Source organism: Salarias fasciatus, chromosome 5, assembly GCF_902148845.1.
Source record: "Salarias fasciatus chromosome 5, fSalaFa1.1, whole genome shotgun sequence".
Taxonomy (NCBI): domain Eukaryota; kingdom Metazoa; phylum Chordata; class Actinopteri; order Blenniiformes; family Blenniidae; genus Salarias; species Salarias fasciatus.
The window spans coordinates 3,670,162-3,690,033 of NC_043749.1; the positions used below are offsets into that span (position 1 = coordinate 3,670,162).

The following is a 19,872-nucleotide window of genomic DNA, read 5'->3' on the forward strand; positions in this document are numbered from 1 at the left end:
AGGCAGCAGGAGGCGCCGTGGAGCGGGTGGTGCAGGGGGCGGGCTTGGAGGTGGAGGAGAGAGAGCAAAGGTTGTGAGAGTCAAAGAGTTGATAGGATAGCTGTTTGAACTCTTCTGGGTTTTTTTTTCTTTTATTGCAAGTGGGAAAAGAAAAATCAGCTTTTTTTTTTTTAACCTTGCCTTTAAATTGCACGGCGCTGCGCGTCTGATGCAATATTTACGTTAATTTCAGATCAGCTGCCTGTGAGATGTATATCTCTGTTTGAACAAGGAGCGGTTGTTTGCGTCGGTGTGAAACCGCAAACGACTTCAGGGCATATTTGGTAATTAATACGGAGGCCCCCGTTCTGCGTGCGTGTGTGTGTGTGTATATATAATATTTAATACCCTTACCATCCCATTGGGGGCCCTTTTTAATGAGCTATTGTAGCAGCTAGGTCTAATGTCAGGTTGTGGAAAAGCCTCTTTGTTGTGCAGATGTCTTCGGAATAGCTCCAGAGGATGAAATATGACTGTGATGACCTTTCAGTTGTGTGCATATTTGTCAGGATTCAAGTAAGTTGAAAGGATCAAACTAAACAGTTTCCCCCAGCCTGCCAGGGAATTGTGCTGCAGAGGTCAGCAGAGGGGACCGGCGAGCGGCGGATTCCAGCGTACCGCCGCTTGTTGGTACATAGCGCCGTACTAGACCCATCTCCTGCAGACAAAGACAAAATTAAAATTCTAATTTATTAATGTATACAGAGAGCTCGGCCAAGCTGTCACTCAGCTATTGAAAAGAGAGTCGGGCCCTGTGCCCCCCCCCCTTCCTCCCCCTCCTCCCCCCCTCCCCTCCACGGTTCTTGTGAAGAGAGTGGTATCTAACTACCGCTGTAAATTGCCTGCCTCTGTAATGTTGTACGTTACCTATTCTATTTTCTTTTTTTCTTTTTGCCCCCCCCCCCCCCCCCCCCCCCCCCCCCCCCCCGCTTCCTGCTGGGTTGAAGCTGCCATTATGAAAAAGCCACAGGTCCAGACGAGTGTTTGTTTATCTCTGAATTACATATTCTGCTAATTAAACACAAACGGCGCCACGTGCACTCGCACATAAGTGTTCATACATAAACATCAGCCGCGTGGCGTTCTGTACAGGCATGTTTTACACTTGTTTTGGATTCTTTTTTTTCTTTTTTTTCCCACCTCTCACAGCTTTCCACTGGTGAGATTTCTGTTGTTTCCTCCCCCCCCCCCCCCCCTATTTTTCGTGTGAAACACCAAAGGATCACAGTCTGAGCTTCATCTCACGATCGCTCTTTCAAGAACAAACCCCGTGCTCAGAGGAGCCCCCTTCACACGGAACGTGCCACTGTATCTCCATCACACACACACACACACACACACACACACACACACACACATATATACACACACGGCCTGGATAATGATTCTCTGTTGAGCCGGACTGGGTCATCAAAAGACATGATCCAACAATTATGAGGCTGTGTAGTAAGCTGACACCTCATAAAAGCACCTGATCTGCAGACGAGGCTCCATTCATCTCAGCGGTCTTCCTAATAAGACACGAGGAGATGCACGGAGAGACTTTTTTTTTCTTTTTTTTTTTTACTCATTTGGAGATGTGACTCACTTTCCAATTCATTCAAGTCAAAAAATAATGAAGAGCAGTATATATGAGGCATCTGAGAGAGAGAGAGAGAGAGAGAGAGAGAGAAAAAAAGACCTGCATCGTAGGGGGAAAATATGAGTCAAACAAGCCTCAGAATCCTTGATCAGCATTAAATGGCTCTTTGGTTTTATATCTCTAACAGGGGTGCCCCCCCAAAACCCCCCGCAGCCCGCCCTCCACCTCCTTGGCGTTGCCTGTGGATGAAGATGCGCGAGCTGTGTACTCGGCAGCACCGGAGACCTTTTAATCATAGCAGATACACAAAACAGCTGCCGTGCAGGCTGGGGGAAAAAGCAGCTAAACATACTTGACTGGTCAAAAAGCCGGTAAATTACATTGACAGAATGACACGTGTAATTAAAAGAATCCGCGCCGCTTTTACCTTTTTTCCCGCGCCTCGCACCTACAGCGGCACGCGCAACGAGAGCCGGCAACTCCCACCCCGCTAATTACCATTATCAGTGAAATGGTAGGGTTTGACTCATTAGTTCCATGTGCATTTAATTAGAGGCAGGCTGAAATTGGATTTAACTTATTACTTTTTCATGGATCACTTTCTTGTCATCACTTCAAATTGGATTGCAGCCCCAGGTAACTAATTATGCCAGCCGCAGGATCAGGAGTGGAGAAATAGGTAATTAGGAACAACACTGTCGGACCCTCGCTGATAGTCCACCAGCGCCGAGGGTGGGGGGAGGAGGAGGGGAGGAACGGGTCGGGTGGGGGGGTGGCGGGTGGGGGCTTGTGCTCGTTTGTGATGTTGCGCGCACGAGGCCGGCTGGTTAACTACACCTCATCCTAAAGGATGGCGGGTGTGCCTCCACCCTCCTACGGGGGGATTATGCGGCTCTCAGCTGGGCAGTGGATGTTGTGTCGACATGGTGCCGCCGCTATCTGTGTAACATCCAGATTACACGTGTTTCCAGGACCGTCTGCGATCGGCCTGTGACGATCGGCTAGCAGCCAGCTGAAGCTCCCCTCGTGGAAACTGCCTGAATGACACCAAATGGTGCTTCTGCTCAGATTAAAGTGTGTGAAGCCAGTGTACGGCAGCAGGCCATGTATTTACTGCAGTGGAGAATCATGAAAGTAGAATATGTACGTTTTTTAAGTCATGTTGTCTCTGTGGATTATATTTCCAGCCTGTAGCTGCAGAAAAGTTTCAGCGGTTGTTGAGTTTACTACGTGACTTTATGTTCTTTCTAACAAGCAAAGAGAAGGTTCAAAGAAAACAATGATATCTTGGTCTCCAGGTCATGTTTGTTCCCCTTTAAAAAAAAGTCATTATCATTACAATGGGAAGTTGTAAAACCATGCATGCAGTGCAACAAGTTTTTGCAGGGAGATTTTCACTGTGTTTTGCATCAGAAGGTATCAGTAAATTGGCTTTACGTTGAGATTACAATATTTTTTGGTCGGAATGCTTTTGTGATAATATGGACCAGGGGTCTGTAACCTGTGGCTCGTTAGCGACCTGTAGTGTCTTCCTGGAGCTTTCACAAAATTCTGCAGAAGTTATCACTGTATCGTATTTCTATTTCATTTATATGTTTTCTAAAGGAGTCTTTTGACTCCTTTCCAAAGGACATGTCCTGACTGAAAAGGGCAAAACAACTAGGAGCAACAGTTGAAACCACAAAGAATAGGGAAAGAAATGCAAAAATGGCTTTAAATAAATATTAACAGCTATAATATTTGAAACCAAAAAAGGCTGAAAATGGAAGAAATAGTTGAAACTACTAACATATTGAATCTCAATAATTCTGAAAAAGAAGAGGGAAACCACTGAAATCAGGTCCATAAGCAGCTGTAAATGAAAGGCTTACCATCCTGTAATGAAAACTTTATTAATGCAACATAAAGTACAGTTTTTTGTGTTTGTGTGTGTGTCATCAATGTATGTGCGTTAGCCATGTGAGGGATTTTCATCACATATACTCTTCACCACAACAAAGAAAAACTTCTGAATTTAAAGATTTTAACACTATTTTACCCAACAAGATGAAACTGGGCTGTATGAGGCCCATGAACTAAGACGTGTCTGACTCTCCAGGACGAGCCAGTGGAGGGACACAACGCTTCATTTTTTTTTTTTCCCAGTTCAGGGAAAGCTATGCCTGTCATGTTTAAACAGTTTTTGCCAAGAATTAAAGAAGTCATTACACTGTTTTGGGTCCACTGTGGCTCGGTTGGCAGAATGGACGGTTGCAGGCTCGATTTCCCATCACCCCCTCTCACATGCTGAAGTGTCTTTGAGAGAAACTCTGAACCCCAAACTGCCCCCATGGATGGACAGTGTGCCTGATGTGTGGCAGCTCAATCCACTGTTTTAAAGGAATTTCCGTCTGGGATTAATACAGTTTATTCTATTCTATTCTATTCTATTTTATTCTATTACATTACATTACAGTAGTATTAAAAAAATATATAATTTTAAAACTGCTGCCAATTGTATGAAAATACACAAATAAGACCCAATTTATTTGAGGCTTAACACATTTTCTGCAGACTTTTAATCAGAACTACTGTTTTATTCCATTATTGACAATTTATTGGCTTTATAAAGTTAAAAATGATTAAATTATTGGCAGGCATTACATTATGGGTTGCTCCATTTGATTACTATTGAATTTGTTTTCAGCACCATTCATAAACACTTTGGATGTGACCTCATGTTAATTTAATTTCCACAGTTTTTCTTTAATTGACGGTGGTGCTGTGGTATTTTATTGAATTGTTATTTTTACTCAATTTCCCTCTCAAAAATTAAAGGAATAAAATCCTGGGAAAAGGAATTTCCTCGACCTTTGGATTTGTTTCAGGAATGATAGTTGATTTTTATTCCTCCTGCTAAGACAGAGGCAATAATTCAGTCTGCTCTGTGTTCGATTGTTTTTTGCATTTATTGTAATTATGTGTTGGCTTTCAATCTTGAATGAGGAACACTGCTCACGATCCTCTGATAAATATTGTACTGAAAATTTTCATAATGTCAAAGGTGCATCACTTGTTATTCCTCAAGCGCAGAGAAGCTGCTGATAGTGTTTCAAAACCCATGCCAACAGAGGTTTTTCTTATCTACACTATTACCAGTTGAAGGCACAATCCACTCTTCTGTCTTCCTCTTCTCTCGTCTCTGGTCCTTTCTGTCTTTCCCACTCTTTCTGTTTTCACACCACGGTGTACGGCCTCTCCGAGGGCATCTGCAGGTCAAAAGATAATGTCTTTTCAGTTTACAGGATGAAAGCCTTTTAAGTTGGAGAGCTCCTCTGCCGCCCCGCCTCCTCCCCCCTCCCCACGTTTGCTCTTCACATCCTTCATTTGTGGTCTGTTGAGGAGGGGTGGGGGGGCGTGTGATGTGACACAATCCAGGGGCCGGTCCTCGGTCTGACAGGACGGGGAGAAGCCGCCGGCTCTCTCTCGCCCTCGCTCGCCCTCCCTCTCTCCGTCCTACTGTTTCTGCAGCGGGCCCGTGGCATTGTCCTGACACATGTATACCACCGAGCTCCAATCTGTAAGTCATTAGAGCAGCGGGCCAAAGCCTGTCGGCTGGAGCGCGGCCAGCGCTGCAGGCCGGTCTGAGGCAGCATTTCGAGGGGCTTCTGGAGCCCAGTCGGTCAGTGGTCCAAAGTGGCGCCGCCGACGGTCCCCCGCTGGCGGGGAGGTGACAGCGAGCGCAGGTCTGGATTAATGTTCTGAGAGACTTATTATGAGCTGAAGATTCTCCTAACAAAGAGGGCACACCTGGCCAAAAAGCACAAGGTGTGTGTTCAGATGGAGATAAAGCATTATAGCAGGGCCGTCACACACATTTTAGTTCAGGAGTCACATTCAGGACAGTTCCGTCTGGAGTGGTAAAAATCGTGCCATGACAACCTTTAAATATTAGAATTAAATAGTAAGGATGATGAAAATCTCTACATATTTGCTTGGTGTTTTGGTGGGCCTGTTAAGCTGGAGAGCCTTACATTTGACACCCCTGCATTATAGGGTGGATGAAGCATGCAAACCTAAATAATGGTCAACAGACTTCCCTTTCCTAGATTGAGTGGCCTCAAAAATAATGAATGGCGTGTAAGGCAATGGGACATGTTTAGGAACAGATCAGAGTTCAGTGTCTTGCTCAAAGGCACATGGACAGGGTAAAGCAGGGAGTCAAGCCGTAAACCTCTAGATTGAAACGCTACTCGGTCCGTGGACGTGTCCGGTGTCCTCCTCCTTGTTAAATGAGAACATGCAGCTGGTTGTTAATTTAAAGGGCGAACCTGAATGAATGAGTGTCGACACCAGTGGACGCTGACACTCACAGCATGTTCACTGAATCTATTGACGTCTACTTCCTGCTCTGTGAAATGTATGGGAATGATCGTCACTCCTCTTAGGTGTTTACAGCAAATATGTTTTTCCTGCGATCAGTCTGTGAGCTTTGGACAAGAACTAGAACCAGAAGGAAGCGTGTGTCTGTCCAACGATAACAACGTCCAAATGGAGCCTGTCCTCGGTGTCGAACTCCCGAGACGGTCAGCAGAGATTCCAGAGAGCCACTGCGGACATCACCAGTCACTTCATAAATCTGCCCCGTAAAATCACAGCTCATAGTTCCTACATGTCGCATTGTGTGTGCAGATTAAATAAATATAAATATCAAGAGTTACTTAGTGAGATTTAGGGTCTCTCAGATAAGCTAAGCTTTAACATCTGGACATTAGCGGCATTTATCTTTACATTTCATACTTGGAAAGAAAAACATTTACCAAAACTTGGAAGTCTTTGGAGGCGTCTTCTCCTCACTGTGTCTCAGGATGTGCCACTAGCGTCAATATTTTCGGGAAATATCCTTCACAGTGGTTCATGTGTCGGCCCACAAAGCGTCCCGCGCTGAAATTCCCGTAATTCATTGGCCACGCATGTAAGCGGCAAAAGCAGTTCATCTCCCTGTGTTAGTAGAAAGTCTCAAGGTGATGCCGTAATGAAATCTCATTTTGATGTGTGTGCGTCGCTTTGAGGTGATCCGATCTGTCAGGAATGATCAGCGCGGCGCTCGGGCCGGCGCTGTGTGCGAATAACAACAACCTGGAGGAACGGGCCGTCTCTTTCGCTGCTTGTTTTCCTTGTCATATTGTAAAAATGTATTATGTGTACCGCAAAGATTAGAACCAGGTTTGGGATAATCCTGTCAGAATGAAGTCATCTGTCCCGATTCCACACAGCTAAACGGAGAGTAGTGGGGGCGGACATGGGGGGAGCTCTCTCTCTCTCTCTCTCTCTCAGCACGGTGACTGTCGAATTGACTCCAGTCACGGCGCCCGGAGCCACTCTAACATTTTCAGGACCCTCTCTTCCTGATGATTCCCTCGGAGCCGCCGGCCCTCCATCCACGCTGCGCCCTAAAATCTGTTGTATCTTCATGTCACCCTCCATCTCGATGTCAGGCGTGTGCTGCCGCTCGGAGTGATTCACACGCCCTCTGCAGAGGAGCTGGAAGGATGGATGGGATGCACAGTCAACCATAGCATTAATAAACACTAACAGCCGCGCAAGGTGCGGCCGAGTCAGTCCGCCGGCTCACAATGCCGTTTTCTCCCCGGCCGCACTCTCCGCCGCTCGGCAATCCTCCGACTCCCATTTTGGGGTTTCTGTCAGGGCGAGGGGAGAGGGAAAAGGATTCCTGCTCAGACAGCAAGAAAAAAGCGCGGAGACAGACGGGCCACACGAGGATGTAATTTGGAGGCATTTTATATTTGTGTTGGACTTTGTACAGTAAACTATCTCAGTGCTTCAGCCCAGTCGTTCCTGCAGCTACACCCAGTCTACAGAACACATTGTAATACGGTTTATGATTTCTGTGCTCTGGGTTCAGAGCTGCAGCGCCACATGAAAAGTTGGAGAAGAAGGCGATATGTATTACCTCCAGGAATGTTTTTTATTAGGTAGAGCTGGAAATAGGACAGGCTAACAAACAGAATTTAATAACACCACAGAAAAGGTTAGCTAAGCAGTTAATCACAGCGGTTAGCGGCGCTGCCGACTCACAGCGTGCACCACATCCAGAGTTCTGCCTTGAAAAGTGACGACAAGAGCCACCCACGGAGAGGCACGTCCGCCCGAATCTGGCTGATTATCTCAGTGAATCTTATGTATTCTGTGATCACACATCAAAGCTGATCACGTACAGTGTACTACCATCCAAACAGCGCGCGCTCGACACGTCTGCAGTTGCAGATTTAGTGGGACAGTTATTTTTATCACTTTCTTCATATTAATAAACGTTTTCGATTCAGACCAAAGATGAATCAATAAGCAAAGAAGATATGGCGCAAATTCCCCCGCCTCCCCAAATCGATGCCACGTAAAGCCAGAAGTGCTCTTGTTTTGACTGAAGTGAAAAACCACAGCAGTACGGTGTGTGCCGAAACACGGCTTCAGTCTCACACACACACACACACACTCGCACACACACACAAACACACGCTGGCTGGCATTATCACCTCAGGAAATATTTTTGCAAATACAAGAGTTCACATGTGCTGACTAAACAATGTGCTCCTGAACGCTGAAATTAAAAGTAAATAACCAAACCCGGTATGTAATAGACCAGGAGGGACACGGTGAGTCAGGCGTGACTTACTGTAACTCCACTCTGCTTCGGGTGATAACCTCATTCACTCGAAATATGACTTACTCACAAGTGTGAGAGGGAGGAGCGGCCGCCTGCACATCGTAAACATGAACATACGTTACCAAACAGACACCAACTGTAAATACGACGGCAGCAGATTAGATTAAAGACGGTGCATTGAAGACTTAATAAAATACGCTGGGTCTATTCTGTTTCTGTTCGACTTCACTATAACTGATCTGAAAGTGTGTGTGCATGCGTGCGTGCGTGCGTGTGTGTGTGTTTTTTCTCCTGTCTCTGCAGCAGAGGTGACATGGCACTCTCCTGTGCTGTGTCAGTGTGCGTCTGAGTGGCTCACCTAATAACAGTTTTTGGCCACAAATCAAATTCCTTACGACACTGTGCAAGGTGCGAAGTGGTGCTGCTGGATTTAATGCCAGCGAGCTTTGCTGAGATATTTAAAAAGAAAAGAGCCGCCGTGGATCTGGAAAGCATGGCTTCTTTGGTGATATTATATAGAGCAGTTGTTATTTATATAGGTTGCACACCTGCCCTGCTGACTCCCTCTGTCAGTAAACAATGATTTACTACACACACACACACAAACGCACACACACACACAAGGGGGAACAGACTGTTTGTTTTTCTCATGACAATGGTCCAGGTCGCCGGTGCCTTTCAAGGAAAAAGAACGAGTGTGGTTTTAGTGTTTTTCTCCACTTTCTCTCTCTCTCTCCCTCTCTCCCTCTCTCTCTCTGTCCCCCCCCCCCCCCCCCCCAGAGATGTAGTAGCAGCAGTGAGACGTGGGCTGGCACGCCGGCGCGGCTCACTCGCTGGCTGCGTTAGTGTTTTGGGAAAGGCTTTGTAATTGGAGCCGAGTCGTTATCTTTAGCCAGAACGGAGCGAGAGCAGAGCACGGGGCCAGACCAGACATTAACTCATACTTTCACTCTAACTCAAGCAGGAAATGGGAGTATTTTATAATGTCATCCACTCTGTCATGAACACAATCGCTCAGTGCTTCTTCTGTAAACTATCACAAGGGACGCCGGTTCAAGCCTCCGGGATATTGATGTTTCTCTGCGAGCAGAAGGAAGAGAAGAAGGAAAAAAAAAAAAAAATCTATATAGCGTGTGTATCACATCGACACATATGTGTAATTATTTTACATGGTGCGGGCGCAGAGGCAATGGATTAGAAAGACAGTGTGTGAGAGGGGAAGCTTGAACTGTGTGTCTGCTAAATTTATCATGAGGCCTTTGGGAGCGTTGAAATGAGAACAGTGGCCTATTACTGCTAAGAAGGTGTTTTATTGAGAATACGCCGACATGCCACCCCAGGGAGTGTGCCGGGGGAGAAGAGTGTGGCTGCAGCCTCAACCACTCTGCGCGCGCGCGCGCGCGCACACGCACGCACGCACACACGCTCCCGCACGTCACTTGTTCTTTTTGTGAGAGAGCCGTCTTGAGGATGTCAGACTAAAAAACAAAGACACACACACACACATATTTTTCCTCCCACTTAATTATTCGCCATGATTTGTATTGGAATCGTCACTTTTGACACTTGAGGTGTCCCAGTCAATAATTTATATAGGTCAGGCCGGCTTTAGCGGGGCTCGTTGTTAGTTATTAGCACATGAGAGTGGCGTCTCGTTCTGCGGCCGCTCTTTTTATTCCACCAGCGCGTGTTTGCGGATTGGAAAGCATCCCACCAGCATTCCTTCATCCTCGGCCAGAGGTTTTATGGCTGCTGATATGAGCTGTGTTTCAGTGTTTATTGTCACCATAATTAACAAAGCGAGGTGTTAATCCGGCCTCGTGCGTTCCTCCTTGTTGTTTGTGAAGTGGCCTGCACGACGAGCTGCACCCCGTTTTATTGGTTTCACTCACCGCGAGTCGCAGCTTGAGGTGGACTGACGTGAGCGCAGTGGAGGCGGTTGTGAAGGAGTGAACTGTTCAGCCAGCTCTCCAGTAGGTGGCAGGGTCCTGTTTCCCCTGGCCCGTCTTTCCCCCCTCTGCTGAGTGCACACGGGTGTTAAAAGAGTGTGATGATATCATGACAGCTAATTGCTCTCGTCGGGATGGAGCTGGATGGCTCGCCTGCTGGCCGGCTGTAACGTTAGCTGCTAATGTGAGCGCTTCCAACATGTCTCGGGCCAAACTGGAGGATAAGTGTTCAAATACTCCATAACCTGAAACTTTATGCTTCAATAGTGAAAATCAAAGCAAAACAATCTGTTCGCACAGTAAACATCTTCACCCGCAATAAAATGTTGTGTGGGTTGTTTGTGCGTTTGTTGTCCTCGGCGTGTAGAGTGAGTTGTGTCTTTGTTCGGCCACTGTAAACAATTCCATTTAGCAGAACAATAAAGGGGCTGATAGCGAGGCCGCTGGATAGCCGTGTTTACTTATCTGTTGTTTAATTAAAGGGCCTCTTTTCTTTAAGCTCCCATTGTTTCAATAGCACGGCCGGAGTCCCTGCAGGGGTCAAAGGGTTAACAGCCGTCAACTGTGCTTTTTTTTTTTTTTTTTTTTTTTTTTTTTTAAAGGGGCCCCCACACAAAGGCAGGGTTTCACCTGCAGCCCAGCCCCAGGCTCCCTATTGTGTGGCCCCATTTGAATTGATTATGTTTAGAGGGCTGGTTGTGATTGGTGGAGAAGGGCGTGGTTGATTGGATAGTTTTGTATCTTGTCAGCCGGGGAGCAACCTTGCGCGTGCAATCTGTCTGTATCCTGAGGAAGGTTGGAGACTCCACAGCACAGCAGCGCTTGTTCACAGCCTCCCTGCCTGCCTGCCTGCCAGCTCTCGTGTGCCTCTCTCTCTCTCTCTCTCTCTCTCTCTCTCTGCCTCCCTCCCTCCCTCTCCCCGCTCTCTCTCTCTCTCTCTCTCTCTCTCTCTCTCTCTCTCTCTCTCCCCTTCCCTCGCCGCTCTGCTCTCCGCTCTGCTTCACTCCACACCGCGTGGCCCGGCACTCTGTTTACCCTGCCAGCTAAATGGAGTTTGTCAGGTTTGTCAATATGATTGATTTCTGTGATTTTGCCAGCTTTCTTGTGTAACAGGGAAAGAAAAAAAAAAGAGCTTGACAATTTAATTTGACCTGGGAAAAGGGAGGGAAAAAGAGGGGAGCTTTTTTGTTGTTGTGTGTCTCTCGCTGATGTCCTATCACTGTAATTGGTTAATTCTGTCGTGCGGTGTGTGTGTGTGTGTGAGAGAGCAGCAGTGGATCTGGGTTTACTTTGTCACCGGGGCTCTGACAGTTCACAGGCGTGTTCAGACAAAAGAGGATGTCATTTCTATTAGATTTACTGCCTGTGACTGCATTGTACGGCTGCGTGGATTAGCTGCCTGTGTTTACGTGTGTATTGTTGTGAGGAGCGGAGCTTTGCCTGCGCTCTCAGTCAGCGCAACAGTTCCTGCACTTTGTACAGTCGCTCCTGTGAGGTTTGTGAGTACCGCTTTTACAGTGTTTGATTAGTTTTGTTTACTTTTGCTGGCAGTGAGCTAACCAGTTAGGCAGGATCTGGTGCGGTACCCCGTGCTGTTTGATTTATGGAAAGTTCTTAGAAAAACAACAGACAGGTTTGTCTTCTGACTGTAAAGTTTTTTTTTTTTTTTTTTTTTCTCCCACAGTGTTTCTTCTTCGAAAACATTCCCAGGCTGAGACGTTTACATACTTAGAAAGAAGTGGTGTTTTGCTGTTTGTGCTGACTTTGTGAGTTGATGAGTGCTGCTCTGGAGGCTACGGCCTGGACTAATCCTCACTCCTCCTCGTGGTGTCACACTGAATTAAGACGGAGGCTGGCACAGCTCTATATTTGACACCGTCACCGCAAACCACGCTGGAGACACGCTGTCACTCCAAATGTCATCGCTCCAGTCTCCCTGTAAAGTTCAGAGAGTGTGAAAGGTGGGTTGAGCAAGTGTGTGTGTGTGTGTGTGTGTGTATGTGTATGTGTGTGTGCTTTCAACAATGGGACTGTGTGGTAGATTTAGGAGGGAAAGTTGTGTTCACTTTACTGCTGTCAGATCTGTGTGACAGCTCCGAGACATGCATGGACTCACCGCTGCTTAATGGCCGTGTGTTCCTTCACTCTGCGGGACAAACTCACATGCTGCGACTCCGTCCGCGCTCAGAAAGTTTGCCGGTGCTCGGAAGGTGGAGAGGCGGAGGAGACGATCAGATGGTGGAGGAGCAGGAGGAGGAGGAGGAGGGCAGCGTTCACTGTAATGCCGTGCAGCTGTGCAGCCGGGACTTGCAGTTTGGGAGAGCTGGAGTGCGAGCTGATTGGGTTGACAGTTTGTAATCAAAGTTGATTTATTGTTCATTAGTAGTGCATTAGCCCTTTCAGGCAGGGGCGTTATTTGTGCAGTGGCCTGTCAAGGCGAGGGGCTGCCAGCACCTGTCATTTCTAAACCATGACACAGGCAACCAGATATTAGCCGTGTACCCGGAGCGGAGGGGGGGGTACAGCCTGCAGAGCCCGGCCGCTCGCCGGGGTATCCTTTACAGCGGACGGTCTGGGCTTTGTACTGGGGCAGGCAGGCAAGACGGAGCGGAGAGACGGGGGAACATGTGAGCGCTGATATGGAGAGCCACCAGCTGCTCCCTCGCTCTCGCCTCACTAAAACATGTCTTTACTCGAAAAAGGTGCAGGTTGTGAGGTTTTTTTGTTATTATTGTTATTGCTCAGAGTGTGTCTGTCTGCTTCAAATAAGATTAACTCACACTTCAGATGCCACGTGTTCCCAAGAGGTGGAGATGGTGGGATCATGAGGAGATTACACAGTGTGGAGGGTCTTCCTCGCCACTGATCTGGATTTTTAGAACAGCCGGGGGGACAGTTCCCGCTCCGCTCACCTGCTTGCTGTTTTCCAGCTTCAGTCCTGCTGCTGACGCTGTATTTTATTTGTTATTATGATTTAATTAAGAGGCTGTGCACTTTGCATGAATCTCACAACACAACAACATCAAGAGTGTTGAGAAGCAACATAATTTGTGTGTCCCCCCCCCCTTGTCTGCCGTCATGGAAACAAGGATTAGCTTTTTGCCTTGCTGGTGTGCAGAGAATAGAAACAATCTGTACGAGGATGTGTCAGCCATTGTCTTTTGACTACAGTTTCATTTGAAAGGGATTTTAGAGGCTGTGATCTTAATTAAATCTCAACTGACTCAAATAAGGCATCTGAAAGCGTGCGGCGTTGCGTAACTGTGCGGTGAGCTATAGCTCGCTGGGGCCGAGGCGGCGGGGGGGTGGGGGGGGACGGGTTAGTGCCGACAGCGGTTTTCGCCCGGCGCTTCCGGGAAAAGGTGAGAGCGACGGACGGCGGCGTGAATCTGTGAAAGCCGGTTCTCGGGAGTCGAACGTCTCACGGACACGGGAGGTGTGGCTTGAAAGGTCAAGACGAGTGACAGGACAGCGAGTCACACGTCGTAATATCAGCCTCCCGTTTTCTCATTTTCTCTGCACACTAGATATTTTTAGGAAGGAAACAATCCAAATATACTACATTGTAGCCCTGTAGGGAAATACCTGGGAGTCGTAAACCTGTTAAAAGAGCATTTATGACACTTTTGTAACTTTTTAAAGTCAGAGAAATTCACATTGTGTAGATTTCAGTGTTGAAAAAAAAGTAGGGAAGTGGTCAAGGGAGAAAAATTACACTGATGAAATTTTCCCTACGTTGTATAATTATGCTTTAATGGACACATGAGGTGTGTGTTTGATTTTTCACAGTCAGTAGTCGTATCTGTGTACTTTTGTTCTTTCATATTTTCAAGGAAAATCCAGCCTTTAGGTACAGATACATGCAATACACGCTTCTTTCTCTTTGTACTGTTGTATGTATGGTTTTGTTACGTATTTTTATATTTGTGTGTGTGTGTGTGTGTGTGTGTGTGTGTGTGTGTGTGTGTGTGGGGAGATGTAGGGGTTCTGCTGAACGCCCCCCACCCTCAGCAGTGGTCACCTGCAGTGGTGGGAAACCAGCATTCAGGTCGCAGCTCAGCTGTTATCGTAGGGGTGAGACCTCGCCTCGCCCGCCCCCTCGCCCCCCCCCCCTCCGCCTTGCCGCGGCCGTTTGTTTGTTTAAACCCAACACTCGCCCGGGTCGAGCTCCGGCGCAAAAGCCTGTTTGTTTGTAGTCGACAAGTTAATTAAAACGCAATCTTAACTTTTGTTTTTACAGTTGCTGCAAATAATTTGAGCCTCTGCCTCTTTACCCTTCCCTCCCTCCTCTCTCTCTCTCTCTCTCACACTCTGTCTCTCTCACACACACGCACACACACACACACACACACACACCTCCAGTCCAGTAAGAATAGTGTATGGTGCATGTAGATAAAAATGTGGCTGCGATTATCCTGTTTATCGGAGCTGTAAATGTTTTTAAAACAGCTTGACGACGCAGGAATTATCCGTTCAGAGGATTTTTTTTTTTTTCGCAATAATCCTTATTGTGTTGTTTCCAGTTGAAGCCAATTTATTTATAAAAATATTATTCTTCTCAGGGAAGAAGCTCCTGCTTGAATCTACTTTCTTGTAGAAATAAATGCTCCACACTTGAGAGATTTCAATCAACATGAATGGGTAATATGGAATTAGTCTTTGCAGTCTTGTCGACGACTAATTACGTTCGCACATCACTTAAGTACAATAGCTCCCGTGAAATCCTCATTCCGGCGACATTTTCATGCAGGAGATGGCGGCGAGGATGGGAAGTTGTCTCCTCGTGCCACAGCGAGGCCAAGGTGAAACAACAGCGGCATCAAACGGACTCGGCTCGCTGATTTCTCCTGGGCTTTTTTTTTTTTTTTTTACTTCTTCATTCCATTTGATGCCCCCACAAAACAAGATGACCCCCGGGAGCGCAAATGAAAATTTGATCATTCTTTTTTTTTTTTTTTTTTCCTTTTTTCTCCCCCCTCTTTGAGCTGAGCTGCAGTTTGCGGCCGCTGTCGTTGACGGTCCCCCCTCCCGCCTCGCCCGCCCCCCTCCGGTCTCCTCATTGCTGTTCCTCTTAATTGCTTCGGTGCGGGGAGGGGGGGAAAGGAAGAAAAAAAAAAGAGGGTGGATATTGTACCTCGTTGACTTCAGTGCTTCTCACCAGGCTTTGACCTCTGGCTCGTGAGAGGAGGGGGGGAGCATCTTCATTAACTCCGAGTCACTGACTCTTAACATTTTCAGATGTGTGTGTGAGATTGTGATATGGAGAGAAGTTAATGTGCTTTAAATCCTTTCTGGTTTTTGTGGTTGCATAGATCAAAAGCAAATTCTCTTTTTTGTGTGAAATTGGGGAAGGGGGAGGGGGGGGGGTTGTCTTTTTTTAATTTGTCAAATTAAACATTGTTTTTTATCATTTTGAGTTTTCTTCCAGCGTCAGTCTCTTCCGCCTCTATATGGAAAATCAGGTTTTGACTCCACATGCAGGGCTGGGGTTAGTGCTGTGTGCTGCACATGTGCTTGTATGTACTTGTGGCAGTTAACATGCCACAGTTTAGATTTGTGTGTGAGTGTGTGTGTGTGTGTAGTGTGTGTTTGGCCAGCAGCAGGCCTGTGCCGGTACAGTATATTGCCTCCAGTCACTCTGCAGCTGTGTGAGAATGTTCCAGGTTTTGAGTGTTTATGTATGCGAGGCACCTGGAGAGCACCACACCTTGGTGAAATTCATAAACGTCAGCTATTTCTGGCATCCTCAGAATGTCCTCTTTTTCACACCCCGGTATCGGCGGAGCAGATTAGAGCAGCGCTCGGTGGATCCCTCCAGTTATTAGCCCGGTACGAATCTCCTTTTAGGCTATCTTTAGATGGTGATATATTTTTGCGGATCATCTGGAGTCATGATGTTATCCGGGAGATAAGGGGGGAGTGCGCCATATGGGAGTGCTCTAAATGGCGACTGGCGTCCTGTGTTTGCGTTAAATGGGCATGATACAGCGGCCAAGGCAATATTTTTCAGTTAAAGTGCTCCTCCCGCCCCTTCCACTCAGTAGCACCCAGTCTTGGGCAGATTTTCACTCCTTCAGCACAGGATTAAATGGTAGTAGTTACATTGATCAATAGGTTAAGAAGCATACAATCCCTCTTGCTGCTAATGACCTCAGTAGTAATGGGTAATAAAACGGGGGTCTGTAATAGCCTCTCGCCGCGGCCGTGCACCGAGGAAACAGCGCTCTGAGTCAGATATGAGAAGTGTGAAAACAGGATGCGCTATTATCCACATCAGGTGTAAAGAAGTTTAATTTCGCTTAAGAGCTGGTCGAGTGCATTTAAAAAAAAAAAAAAAAAGACTGTGTTAAGTCGTCTTTTTTTTCTCCACATTACCCCGTGTTATTCGGCATGACAAAACGATTATACATACCAAAACAGAGCAAATTTACAGCTTCGGCACGCTGGTAAAAAATAGAGCATGACAAATAGAGAGTCGGTTTTTTAATGCGCGCCGTAAAAGGAGAGGTTCAAAACAAGCAGGCTGGAAGTTGAGGTGGGGGTAAATGTCATGTTTAGACATGCACCGTATATCACTTCATGAAAGGGACTCGCATGTCAGCAAGACGGGGCTGCAGGGTTGACCTTCAAAATAGTTCATCAAAATTAGTGATGCCCAGGAAAAAAAAAAGGGGGGGGGGGGTGGGGGGGCTTCAGTGGATAATGACTGTGAAATTAGGAAAATGGGAGAGCGGGGCCATGCAAATGACAGGACAAGTCATGTGCAAAAGTCAAGATGAAGTGCATATTAAGACATAATACAGAGGGGGGGAATTAATATTGCATTTTCCTGCTCGTACCCCAGTGTCTGCAGCTGGAAATGAGAAATCATGAAGTGTGTGTGTGTGAGAGTGTGTGCGAGCCTCTCGGGGTTGGGAGAACGCCGGGCCGTTGTATTCTGGCACGGCTCAATAAAGTTAACGGAGAGCATCAAAGCCGGCCCCGTCCCATTTGACATCCCTGCCCTTTCCTCCGCGTTTCCCGCACAGGCTGTTCATTATGGCGCCGCTTTGTTTTTGCTTAATGCCACAATGGGGAGAGCGGATCAGGTGATATGCATGCTGGGCGTGCGACAAGAAAAAGCCCCTTAGTTACCGGACGGGCTTTTAAACAGCTAAATTACATTCAAAAAAAGGCATGAAAGATTCAACGGTGGGGGGGGGGGGGGTGTCATTATCTGCGAGGTGGCCGCACAATTTGGGTAACCTTGGTGAAGACGGGACTGTCAGCGGCGACGTCTGCTCCATCAGCCCCACCAGACACACACTTATGCATATACGTACTAATATATTCCAACGCGCAAAAAGCCAGCACAACATGTTAACAGTCGCAGTGGTATCGGGGCACATCTGAGCCGCTGTTTGTCATCTAAATGTCAAGGAAAGGGGCTTTTAATGGTCCCGCGCATCATGGCGGTGAGTGGCAGCATCCAGACACACTCCAAGTCCCCCCATGTCGCCGCAGCAATTAAGGCACCCTGACAACTGTGGGGGCTCTTTGAGTGTCACAACAAATCACTTGTTTGGAGGAGTCGCGCACTCACACCTTTCTGCTGGGAGTTAGTTAGAGACGGAGGGAGAGGGGCCTGCGTGCTCCTCGCCGTGGCTCCTCCCCCTCCGGGCGCTTCGTATCTCCACAATAATAGATCGCTGTTGACAGCGTCTCTAATGAAATGTTCTCACATGACACGGCGTGCGTGCGCCATGAGCGGACCGCAGCATTTTTCAAAGGCAGTCTTTCACATCCTCAGGTATGACGTCTCCGCGGGGCTGTGTGAACCGGCCCGCTGCGGGGAAGCATCGCGTGTGTGTGTGTGTGTGTGTGTGAGTGTGTGTGTGAAGGGGTAAGGTCAGGTTAGGATGGGCACACCGGACATGTTCTTGATGCACGTCTGGCCGCGGTGTGTCCTTCAGTCCGTCTCAGTCTGGTGTGAGAATGGTTGGAGGGGGCGAAATGTTTGTGTGAGTGTGTGTTTGTGTGTTTTCTGGAGGGTTTGTGCACATTGTAACACTTCAAGTTGACACTCGAGCTGAGTTCCTCAAGTCATGTCCAATTCAGAAAGCCTTTTGCCAACTTGTTAAACTCATTTATTTTTATTTGTGTCGAGCAGTGCTTGTCATTCAGAAGCTCTCAGCCTCCACTTCCTGTTACCTGCCGGGGATCAAACCCGCCTGTGATCAGCTTTCACTGCTCTTAACAACTTTTAACCTCCTCAAGAGCATAAATATGCTAAATAAGCATGTCAGAATCACGCACGTGAAGAAGAAAACAGAAAGGACTGTACTTTTTAGAGACAGGAGAGGAGGTCTGCCGCCTTTTTTTCTTGTCCTTCATTAATTCTTGACCGTCCTCTCACGTGCACCTCCTGTGTGTGTTTGTGTGTGTATGTGTGCAGGTTCCAGTGTCAGTGGCTATGATGACACCTCAAGTGATAACTCCACAGCAGATGCAGCAGATCCTTCAGCAGCAGGTCCTGAGCCCTCAGCAGCTCCAGGTTCTCCTCCAGCAGCAGCAGGCCCTCATGTTACAGCAGGTAACGTTCGCTCGTTTCATCCACTTGTCTTTAACGTCGAAGAGACAAGGCCCGTGAAGTTTGAACCGGCGGGTTCCCGGGTGTGAAATGAAAATCTTCTTACACGCGGGTTTCACCAAGATAAATTCACTTTGAACTGCTATTCTTCTCTCTTTTTTTCTGAGCCTCAAAGGACAACATTCCTCAAAGTATTGAAAATCCCCCCCCCCCCCCTCAAAAAAAAAGCCCACCGCTGAGTTAATGTGACTGACAGACTTTGACTCGCATGTCGCTCGCCTTGTCTCTTCTGCAGCAGCAGCTCCAAGAATTCTACAAGAAGCAGCAGGAACAGCTCCACCTCCAGCTCCTCCAGCAGCAGCAGCAGCAGCAGCAGCAGCAACATGCAGGCGGCAAGCAGAGCAAAGAGGTAGGCTGACATCACTCCGCACGCCGTCCAGACAGCGCCGCCACCCCCCTCCCCTGCTCCCTCCCCCCCTGCGCTCCATCTGCTTTCAGACTGTGGTTAAAGCAGAAACTAATGTTAGGAGGGGGATCAAGTGCACTCATGCTTCTGATTAGCATGTCAGACGTGCTGGTTAAATGCTAACAGCGGGCTGATGCCGTGCAGAAAGCAGCGTCTTCGCCGTGGACCTGTCCCCACATCAGATGCTTTACAGCATCTCGACTTTTTCTTCTTCTTCTTTTTTTTTTTCCTCTCGAGTAAACAAGTGTCCTGTGCAACAAAGAGATGACCGCTCCTGTGAGCCCGGTGCAGGACACAATGAAATAGAAACAGGGAGCATGTAAATCTGAGAGGCTTTTCTCGGTAATTAACATGGAAATGGCAGAGGAAGAGAAGGCATGTAATTGTGAGATATCAGTGCAGAGAGCGCTCCCAGCTTTGTTGCCAGTGTGTTGAGTTTTCTTTTTTTTTTTTTTTTCCCTTTCTCCTTCGCTCCCTGTAGGACGGCGGGGCTCGCTCGTAGGCAAGCAGCTTTTTAATGCGTTTTAATGACAGGCGGATACAGGCATCACTGTGGACAAAGCAAATGATTATTGTGCGGTCAGAAGAAGTTCAAAGACGATC

The 19,872-nt window shown here is 47.4% G+C and overlaps 1 protein-coding gene across 9 annotated transcripts in view; it reads left to right on the top strand.

The window, feature by feature from the left end:
• foxp1b (forkhead box P1b) overlaps window positions 1-19,872 on the top strand; it is a 187,518-nt gene that overhangs the window by 128,960 nt on the left and 38,686 nt on the right. For 5 of the 9 annotated variants that reach the window (XM_030092278.1, XM_030092279.1, XM_030092280.1 and 2 more), the window contains 2 exons: window positions 18,669-18,806; window positions 19,099-19,212. In XM_030092278.1, the coding sequence (XP_029948138.1) occupies window positions 18,669-18,806; window positions 19,099-19,212 (252 nt within the window). Of the gene's footprint in view, window positions 1-11,013; window positions 11,296-11,395; window positions 11,730-11,918; window positions 12,196-18,668; window positions 18,807-19,098; window positions 19,213-19,872 lie in introns of those variants that run through there. The other 4 variants (XM_030092285.1, XM_030092284.1, XM_030092286.1 and 1 more) reach the window with 4 other exon arrangements.